The sequence below is a fragment of the Dipodomys spectabilis genome, unplaced genomic scaffold, assembly GCF_019054845.1.
Source record: "Dipodomys spectabilis isolate Male_0828 unplaced genomic scaffold, ASM1905484v1 ptg000098l, whole genome shotgun sequence".
Lineage (NCBI taxonomy): Eukaryota > Metazoa > Chordata > Mammalia > Rodentia > Heteromyidae > Dipodomys > Dipodomys spectabilis.
This window is the reverse complement of record NW_024870775.1, coordinates 5,983,837-5,994,079: the sequence shown is the minus strand read 5'-3', so window position 1 is coordinate 5,994,079 and position 10,243 is coordinate 5,983,837. Positions and strand designations below refer to the sequence as shown.

The 10,243-nt window shown below is 50.9% G+C and overlaps 1 protein-coding gene across 1 annotated transcript; it reads right to left on the bottom strand.

The window, feature by feature from the left end:
- Window positions 1–3,562: 3,562 nt before the first annotated feature.
- On the bottom strand, window positions 3,563–9,664 carry Ift22 (intraflagellar transport 22). Its single transcript, XM_042687047.1, has 5 exons — window positions 9,548–9,664; window positions 6,720–6,814; window positions 6,517–6,606; window positions 5,061–5,263; window positions 3,563–3,747 (listed from the first exon to the last, which is right to left on the bottom strand). Exons 1-5 carry the CDS (start codon window positions 9,584–9,586, stop codon window positions 3,599–3,601), a joined length of 576 nt encoding a protein of 191 aa, XP_042542981.1. The 5' UTR covers window positions 9,587–9,664; the 3' UTR covers window positions 3,563–3,598.
- Between the last annotated feature and the right edge of the window lie 579 nt (window positions 9,665–10,243).

Sequence of the window (10,243 nt, the reverse complement as noted above, 5' to 3'; positions counted from 1 at the left end):
ATATATAGCTGGGTGCTGGTGGCTCACACCTGTCATCCTAGCTATTCAAGAAGCTGAGATCTGAGCATCGTGGTTAAAAAATTATGACCTCTAAAGAGACAATCCATGGAGGCACAGTTAAAGACAACAAATTTATTTACACTATTTACACTAGAAAGGGGCCTGCGACTACCTTGTCCTGGGCTAGATACCCAGAACCAAGAGCAGCCTCGACCTCCAACCTCCAAGAGGCAGCTCTGACCTTTATTAGTTGGTCTGCAAACCACCTATTAGTCAGTCTGCAAACCTCCAAACTTCTGGCCTCCAAAGCTCCAAACCCCCAAAGGGGAAGGCTTTTCCCTTTCTTCCCTTCCTCCTCCACGGCAGGCCTCTCCGCCCTCCGCAGGCCTGCGCTGCTCTGCTCCGGGAGGCGCCTCGCACAGGCCTCTCCAGGGGGAGGCCCCGAATGACCTCCGGAGGAGGTCCCCAACGGCCGCCTCAAGGAGGCTTGCCCTACCCTCCACGGGCCAGGCCAGGCCGGGGCAGGCTTTCCCCTCCGGCTGTCCCTCTCTCCTCTCCGTCTCTCTTCTCCCACTCTCCACTCCACTCCCCGGCTCTTACCCTATTCCCACAGGACTCACTGTTTTTCCCCCCAACGGTTTTTCCAACTGCCACTCATGCTCCGCCCCCCAGCTGCCCACTGTGCAATCGCTTCTCGACAGCTCTGCATGTGGGCTGACGCCCCGCCCCCTCCAGCAGCACACCCCGCCCCCGGCGGCATGCCCCGCCCATTTCGGAGGCATGGCGTGCCCCCAATTAATCACCAGAAAACCGGAAGTGGCGCTGTGGCTCATGTGGTGGAACACTAGCCTTGAGCTGAAGAGCTGAGGGACAGCGCCCAGGCCCAGAGTTCAAGACCCCACGACGAAAAAAAAAACTAGTAATGAAAGGTGACTTTCATGGGTTGGTTCTTCTTCATCTAACCTTTTATTTGGCATGGATAAATGGAAGCCAAGAAAACTTAAAAGACTTTGATCGGGTTGTGCAGTCAGCACTCGACTCCACTCGGGCCATACCTTGTCGCCAACCACCGTATCCACATGGCTTCTGGCCAACCTGGAGCCCAGCTGCCTCCTCACGAGACCACGCCCCGGGCCCGCAGACCACGCCCCCTGCCGCAGGCCGCGCCCCCTGCCGCAGGCCACGCCCCGGCGCGAAGGCCGCGCCCCCTGCCGCAGGCCACGCCCCGGCACGAAGGCCGCGTCCCCGAGCCTCCAGCCCTGTCCTGGCCCGGCGATGCCGCTGGTCGTCCTCGACTCCTCGACACTGGCGTCCTCACCGTCCAGGGCGACTCGCTCTGACCAGTGGCGAACGGTAACGGCAGCTGCTCGGTCTACCGGCTCGGGCCCAGCAACCGCCAACGACAGTTCCCAGAGTCCTCAGCGGTGAACCAGTTATCACGGACACGGAGAGGGCTCGCGACGGCCGGCTCGTCAGCTTAGCGGCCATTGCTGACCTGCGAGTAACAGCACACAGACTGATCCCCGCCACCGCGGCTCCAAAAATGGGCTGTCCCCGCACCCTTTCCACACGGCCTTAGTGGCCAGGGGAGATCGGGCAGCTTGTGAGGACAAGGAACTACATCTCCCAGAGTGCCCCGGACACGAAAGTGGCGGCACGAACTACAATTCCCAGAATGCTCCATGAACGCTCCACCTCTGATCGCCGTTCAATAAAACGGTAATCTATGGAAGGAAGACTACATCTCCCAGAGTACACTGGGAACGCGCAACTTCTGTTTCCCCCCCCCCCAAGAGGAAGTGGTAGGGGGTGGGATGCGGAACTACATCTCCCAGAGTGCTCTGCACGTACTCCCTCCCCTGAAAACAATGGTCCTTCACTGGGCTTAGTTATCTCCAGGTCCCTGCTTTATCTTGGAGTGGGGTGGGAAGGTGGAAGCAAGAGCATTTTACACCAGGTTTAGAAAATGAAGAATGTGGTGGGCGCACCTGTTAATCTCAGCACTCAGGAAACAGGCTGGTTCAAGACCAGCTCGGCTGGACTCAAAAGGAAACTTAAAACAAGTAAAGAGAAATGAAAAAAATATCAATTTAAAAAAATTTTTGCCTGCCTACCCAAAACACAATACATTTTATACTTTATTTTACTATTATTTAGAAAAATAAAACGGAAGCTTCATAAAGATAGTAATTTCTAAAATTTCATCAGGCTATATGTGCTCAGCAGCTAGAATAGTGGCTCTCGCAGAGTACTCAACCAGATGGGATTTATTAAATGAATCAAACAAACAAACCTTGAGTTTAATCCCTAGTTCTGAAAAAAATAAAAAAACATCAGTGGCTCACGCCTGTAATCCTAACTACTCAGGAGGCTGAGATCTTGTGATTCATAGCAAGCCCAGAAAGCAAAGTCCATGAAACTCTTCTCTCCAATGAACCGGCAAAAAGCTGGAAGTTGAGCTGTGGTTCAAGTGGTAGAGAGCCAGCCTTGAGTACAAAAAGATAAGAGTAGGTTGGGAATGTGGCTTAGAGGTAGAGTGTTTGCTTAGCATGCATGAAGCCCTGGGTTGGATTCCTCAGTACAACAGAAAAAACTGTAAGTGGTGCTGTGGCTCAATGGTGGAGTGCTAGCCTTGAGAACAAAAGAAGCTCAGGGACAATGCCCAGGCCCTAAGTTGAAGCCCCAGGACTGGCAAAAATAAAAATAAAAAATAAAAATAGAGTGTGAAGACCTGAATTCACGCCCCAGTGCCCAAGGGAAGAAAAAGTCACAACCAAATCAACACATGTGGATTCAACTGCTTTTGTATCTTTGGGCAATAGTAGTTACAATTCCACAGTTTTTACAGTCTGAAAAATGTGAAGGGGCAAATAACCCCTGAATTTTCTAGCTCTTCAGAAAGGTTGCAGGCCAGGAAAACAGATTTTTTTTTGGCCAGTCCCAGGGCTTCAACTCAGGGCCTGGGCACTGTCCCTGAGCTTCTTTTGCTCAAGGCTAGCACTCTACCACTTGAGTCACAGTGCTACTTCTGGCTTTTTCTGTTTATGTGGTGCTGAGGAATCGAACTCAGGGCTTCATGCATAATAGGCAAGCACTCTACCACTAAACCACATTCCCAGTCCGGGAAGTCAGAATTTGTGATAGCATTTTTCCCAGTTCAACTACACTTAAGGCCAGAGCACTATGGGACAGTCCTTCACTGGGACCGACAGGAACTTTCTCTCTTTTTTTTTTTGGTCGGTCGTGGGGCTTGAACCCTGGGCTTGGGGCTGTCCCTGCACTCTTCAGCTCAAGGGGAACACTCTACCACTTGAGCCACAGTGCCACTTCCGGTTTTTCTTGTAGTGGTTTATTGGAGATAAGAGTCTCATGGACTTTCCTGCCTGGGCTGGCTTTGAACCACGATCCTCATATCTCAGCCTCCTGAGTAGCTAGGATTATAGGCATGAACCACTGGTTCTGGCTCTGACGAACTTTCTAGAAGATAGGGAGAGTCTCTTCAGTATGTACAAGGCATAGCAAAGGAAATGAGGGTCCCTCCCTGAATGAGAGCTCAGTTCTGCACAAGGAAGAAGCGGATTTTATTGGGAGGTGGTAGTCAGGTAAAAATTAACATTTCCTCCCTGTCTCTGCTCTCAGACACAGAACTGATGATGCTTTTTAAATATTTTACAAATTCCATGCGGATCTCCTCAGGGTTCTCCTCGAGATTGGAGTGTACTAACTTCAGCTTGGTCAAGGGCGGAGCTTAAAAAAGGGAAAGAAAGCTAATTAGGCAGGAACCCAAGATTTCCAGAAGCCAATTTGTGTATGTGTGTGTGGTGTGTGTGTGGGGGGGTGTTTGCATGCACTGCTACTGGAGCTTGAACCTCACACTTTATCTCCGCTTTCTCCACTCAAGGCCAGTGCTGTATCCTTGGTGCCACACCCTGACCCTGCTTGTTGCTGGTTAGTTTAGACATGGAGTCTGGCAGACTTTTCTCCTTGGGCTAGCCTCAAAGTATGATCCTCTGCATTACAGGTATGAGCTTCACGTGCCACACTTCTCCCTGTCTTAGTGTCTGCCTGGCAGAAAAGGCTCCACAACATGGCCTGGAGGCCTTAAGGCTTCCAACCTGGCAAATCTCAGGGACATGGTGAGCCCACCCAGTGCTGAGATACAGCAGGTGCTCAGAAATGGAGCACAGGTGTGATTTCAAAAACTTTTTTTTTTTTTGCCAGTCCTGAGGCTCCAACTCAGGGCCTGGGCACTGTCCCTGAGCTTCTTTTGCTCAAGTCTAGCACTCTATCGCTTGAGCCACAGTGCCACTTCCAACTTTTTTTCTTTTTTTTGGGGGGGGGGTGTCCAGTCGTGGGGCCTGAACTCTGGGCCTGGGCGCTGTCCCTCAGCTCTTCAGCTCAAGGCTAGCACTCTACCACTTGAGCCACAGTGCCACTTCTAGCTTTTTTCTTTTTGTTTATGTGGTGCTGAGGAATCAAACCCAGGGCCTCATGCATGCAAGGCAAGCGCTCTACCACTGAGCCACCTTCCCAGCCCATTACCAACTTTTTTTGAGTATGTGGTACTGAAGAATCAAACCCAGGGCTTCATGCATACCAGGCAAGCACTCTACCACCATGCCACAATCCCTCAAAAACATTTTTTTTTTTAATCTAAAAAATGAAACCAACCACAAAAACCCAACTAACATAAAATGCAACTGGGCATGGCGGCACACACCTGTGATCTTGGCACTCAGAAGGCTGAGGCAGGAAGATGATTCTAGCCTGGGCTAAATGGCAAGTCTGAGGCTAGCCTTGGCTACAGGTGAGTGCCACACTACTGGTGAGTATGACTTTTGCTCAAACATACCAAACCAAGCTGGAGGCATAGCTCAAGTTGCAGAGCAGCTGCCTAGCAAGAATTAGGCCCTGAGTTCAAATCCTTGTACTGCCAGAAAACAAACCAAAACCCTCTACCCAAATCAAACAAGCAGGACAACACCACAACCCAAGCAGACCGATGGATGCCCACACATAACTGGGGACAAAAGGAGGGAGACAAATCCATGTGTCCTTACTCAAAGCCAGATTCCCCACATCCCCTCCGGAGCCGGGTTTGTGGTGTGCAACAAGCAGACACTGGGCATCCTGGAGGAACTGCTGCTGGACGAAGCAGGAATACCACATCTTGATCTCCTTCAGGTGGCTGGGGATGTCGGCATTGAAGACAATCACCACGCCGTGAGCGTCCTTCATCAGGGCAGGCCAGCAGGACTCAAACCTGCAGGGCAAAAACCGTGTCAGAGCCAGTGTTAGCCCACCTTGCCTTAGTTTTTTTTTTTTTTTAACTTGTGCCAATATTGGGGCTTGAACTTAGGGCCTAGCTGGCTTAGGCCCTTAGCTTTTTTGCTTACAAGAGTAAAAGCTGGGGGCAGGGGGGGCATGGCTGGGAAGGTGGCTCAGTGGTAGAGCGCTTGCTTTGCATGCATTGAGGCCCTGGGTTCAATTCCTCAGCACCACATAAGTAGAGAAGACCAGAAATGGTGCTGTGGCTTAAGTGTTAGAGCACTAGTCTTGAGCTGAAGAGCTGAGGGACAGTGCACAGGACCAGAGTTCAGGCCCCACTACTGACCAAAAAAATTAAAAAAAAAAAAAAAAAAGAGTAAAAGCTGGGTGCCGGTAGCTCACGCCTATAATCCTAGGTACTCAGGAGGCTGAGACCTGAGGATTATGGTTCAAAGCTAGTACAAGCAGGAAAGTCTGAGAGACTTTTATCTCTCAATTAACCACCAGAAAACTGGAAGTGGTGCTGTGGCTCAAATGGGTAGAGCTCATACCTTGAGCTGAAGAGCTCAGGGACAACACCTAGGCCCAGAGTTCAAGCCCCACGACCAATCAAAAAAAAGTTAGTCATCTGTGTACAGCCTACCTTACCTTATGTGTATTTTGTGTGCGTATGAGACAGAGAGGAGAGAGAGAAAAATAAGCTGGGAAGCCAATTTAGAGGTGCCAGACACACTACTAGTGAGCTAAATCTCCCATTTCTCGCTGCGAGCTTTATTGCCAGGAGTTGATGTTTCATGTCTCTAATCCCAGTTACTTAAGAGGCTGAGATCTGAGGAATCATGGTTCGAAGACAGCCCAAGCAAAAAAGTCCTTGAGATTCTTATCTCCAATTAACCACTGAAAAGCAAGAAACGGAGCTGTGGCTTAAGTGACAGAGGGCTAGTCTTGAGCAGAAAAAGCCAAGCCAAGAGGAAAGTCCCTGAGCTCAAAACAAACCAAAACCTTTTATCTTCGTATCACTGACTGGTTGAGGAATTCAACTGTATCACAAGGCACTTACTAAAGTTTACCAAGCAATGCATATCCCCAAGAAGCACCATGCTTGAGAACATGTTAGGCCTCATGGCCTGGTACAGATTTTTTTTTCTGTGTCTGGAACCCAGGACGGAGGTGAGTGCTGTAACACTGAGCCACCAGTTTGCTCCTCCAGTCATCTGATAAAACAGAGCTTTTCTAAAGGAAACGTACTTCAGGTCGCCACCGCAGTCCCAGAGCTCGAACTCACACCCCATGCCTTTATTGTTGCTGGTCACATTTGGATTTTCAAATTCCAGGATCCTAAAAGTCAAAATAGCAGCAATATCTTGACTCAGAAGCATCCCATTTGTGGAACCCCCAAAATGCCAGTTGTACAGGGTGGGTGACAGCTGGAGACTCTGGGGCAGGCTCACCTCACCCCTTGGGTTGGGTTGTACTTGGTGATGTCTGAAGACTCTGTGATGTCTGAAGATTCGGTCAGAAAGTTGGCCAAAATGGTTTTCCCACTCTGTGAAGATAAGATAGTGAAGGTCTTTGATGGATCACTCCTTTAACCCCAGCTACTCAGGAGACTGAGAGCTGAGGGTCATGATTTGAAGCCAGCCTGGCTAGAAACGTCTATGAGACTCTCATTTCCAAGTAACCAGCAAAAAAAAGCTGGAAGTGGAGGAGTGGCTCATATGGTAGAGCACTAGCCTTGAATGAAAAAGCCAAGTAAGAGTGTGAAGCACTGAATTCAAGCCTCTCTACTGGCATACACACACAAGCTAGGTGCTGAGGGCTCACACCTATGCCTAGCTATTCAGGAGGCTAAGATCTGAGGATTGCAATTTGAAGCCAGCCAGGCAGGAGACTCTATCTCTAACTACCAGAAAACTAGAAGTGGAGCTCAAAGTGGTAGAGTTTTTGTTTGTTTTGTTTTTGTCCATTGTGGGGCTTGAACTCTGGGCCTGAGTGCTGTCCCTCAGCTCTTCAGCTCAAGGCTAGTGCTCTACCACTTGAGCCACAGCACCACTTCCAGCTTTTCTGCTTATGTGGTGCTGAGGAATCGAACCCAGGGCCTCAAGCATGCGAAGCAAGCACTCTACCACTGAACCACTTTCCGAGCCCTAGAGTGTTAGCTTTGAGCAAAAAAGGTTAGGGAGCCAGGCGCTGGTGGTTCAGGTCTATCATCTAACTAGTAGGAGGCTGAGATGTGGTGATTGCAGTTCAAAGCCTGAGCAGGAAAGTCCATGAGACTCTTCTCTCCAATTAACCACCAGAAAACTGGAAGTGACGCTGTGACTCAAGTGGTAAAGTGATAGCCTTGAGCTGAAGAGCTGAGGGACAGCTCCCAGGCCCAGAGTTCAAGACCCATGACTGACAAAAAAAAAAAAAAGCAAAAGCGCAGGGACAATGCCAGAGTCCTGAGATCAAGCCCCATGACCAGAAAAAAGAAAAAAAAAAATCTAAATTCACAGGTTATTTTCCAACCTAACTAATCAAAACTATGAAGGAAGACCCAGTAATTTGTATTTTGAGAAACTCTCCAAGCCAGGCGTCGGTGGCTCCTGCCTGTAATCCTAGCTACTCAGGAGGCTGAGATCTGAGGATTACGGTTCAAAGCCAGCTCGGGCAGGAAAGTCCGTGAGACTCTTATCTCCAATAAACCACTAGAAAAAAACTGGAAGTGGCGCTGTGCCTCAAGAGGTAGAACACTAGCCTTGAGCTGAAGAGTTGAGGAACAGCGCCCAAGCCCAGAGTTAAAGCCCAACAACCAACCAAAAAAAGAAAAAGAAACTCTGCAGGTGTTTCTGATATGCATGAAAGATGAGAGAACATTGTGTGTGTGTGTGTGTGTGTGTGTGTGTGTGTGTGTGTGTGTGTGTGTGTGTGTGTGTGTGTGTGTGTGTGTGTGTGTGTGTGTGTGTGTGTGTGTGTGTGTGTGTGTGTGTGTATTCATATATAACAAATATTATGGGACTGGGTTTTTTGTTTGTTTCTTGTCTTTTTGTTGGTCATGGGGCTTGAATTCTGGGCCTGAGAGCTCTACCACTTGAGCTACAGTGCCACTTCTAGTTTTCTTGTGGTTAACTGGAGATAAATCTCATGGACTTTCCTGCCCGGGCTGGCTTTGAATCATGACCCTCAGATCTCAACCTCCTGAGTAGCTAGGATTACAGGCATGAGCCACAGGTGCCCAGCAGGTACTGGGATTTGAATTTCGGGGTCTGCACCTGCAAGCACTCTAGCACTTGGGCTATGCTCCCAACTTAATTACTTCTGGTTATTATTATTTTTTGGTTGGTCGTGGGGCTTGAACTCTGGGCTTGGGTGCTATCCCTCAGCTCTTCAGTTCAAGGTCAGCGCTCTACCACTTGAGCCACAGTGCCACTTCCTGTTTTCTAGTTGTTTATTGGAGATAAAGAGTCTCATGGACTTTCCTTGCCCGGGCTGGCTTTGAACCGTGATCCTCAGATCTCAGCCTCTTGCGTAGCTAGGATTACAGGCGGGAGCCACCGGCACCCAGCTCCCTTCTGGTTATTTTTGAGATAGTGTTTCACTGTTTTGCCTAGGCTGGCCTAGGACCCAATCCTATTTACACTTCTGGATATCTGAGATGACAGGCATGGAAGTCTTGCCTTTTTACCTCAATTGACCTGGAAGCTCTATCCTCCCAATCTCAGCTTCCTTAGTAACTAGAGTTACAGGCATGAGCCATCACACCTGGCTATGGTTCTCTGTGTCATTAACATTCGTTAGGGACGACCCAGGATGGGGAAAGATAGTAAAAAGGGTCAGAGACCCAGACCCTGACTCCTTTTTGTTGTTGTTGTCAGTTGTGGGGCTTGAATTCAGGGCCTGGGCGATCCTGAGTGCCTGTGCTCTAGGTGAGCACTCAACCCATTTGAGCCACAGCGCCACTTCCAGATTTCGGGGGGGGGGGGGGGTCATTGGAGATAAGCGTGTCACAGACTATCCTGCCCAGGCTGGCTTCGAACCACGATCTTCAGATCTCAGCTTCCTGGATGTCTAGGATTACCGGCGTGCGGCACCGGCGCACGGCCCTGATTCCAACGATGCCGTTCACTACGCGGCCTCGGTGAGGCGGGACTGCCTAGTAGGGTCAGCGGCGTCCGCCGGGAGGGGACCCTGGGCCGCCAACTCCTGCGGCCCTCTGCACCAAGCCACAGTCGTGGGCCTCCCGTGGTTCCCCGGGATCCCCCAGGCACTCCCCGCACCGCGCCGGGCCCAGCCTCACCTCGCAGGGCCCCACGAAGAGGACCTTGACCTTCAGCATCGCCGCCGGGCCTCGGGGGCCGCTTGCGGGTCCTACTGCCGCGGGGGGATTCGGGCGAGCGCAGCTGGCCGCGCGGATTGGCTGGCCTCCCTCGTCCCCATGACGACGGGGAGCGGCGCGCGAGGAACGACGGGAGCCGCGCAGTCCCTGGCTGATTGGCTAGCCGCCCTCGTCTCCATGGCGACCAGGAGCGGCGCGGGGAACGACGGGATCCGCGCAGCATCTGGGAACCAGCGAGAAGTGGTGGAGGGCGCCTCCAGAGCCGGGCCTGCTTGCGGTGTGGTTCCCTCCAGTTGTGCTGGGACTCTCACCATAATTTGGATGCTCTGGGAGAAGCCGAAAGGGCAACCTGCTGGCGTTGCTTGCCCAATGCCTGCAGTGTGGCTGCTGAGCTCTGTCACTAGGTTGGGCCTTCAATCGTGGAGCAGGGCATCGATAGGAATTCGCAGCCTCTTTTTAGGTGTGTGTGTGTGTGTGTGTGGTCGTACTAGGTTTTGCACTCGGCCTCAAAGTTTGCTAGGTAAGCGCTGTACCACTCGAACTATGCCTCCAGCCCCCTTTTTGACTTGCGTTTTTTGTGTGTGTATTTGTGTGTGTGTGTGTGTGATACTGGGGGTTGAACCCAGGGCCTGGACGTTGCCCCTGAGCTTTCCTGCT

Bases quoted from the DNA above. Each gene is read 5' to 3' on its own strand.
- Ift22 (XM_042687047.1), bottom strand. From the start codon at position 9,586: ATGCTGAAGGTCAAGGTCCTCTTCGTGGGGCCCTGCGAG. The intron at 6,607-6,719 runs GTGAGCCTGCCC...TTTGACTTTTAG, and splicing joins AACCCAACCCAAGGGGTGAG to GATCCTGGAATTTGAAAATC. The intron at 5,264-6,516 runs GTACGTTTCCTT...TTTGCCCTGCAG, and splicing joins GACTGCGGTGGCGACCTGAA to GTTTGAGTCCTGCTGGCCTG.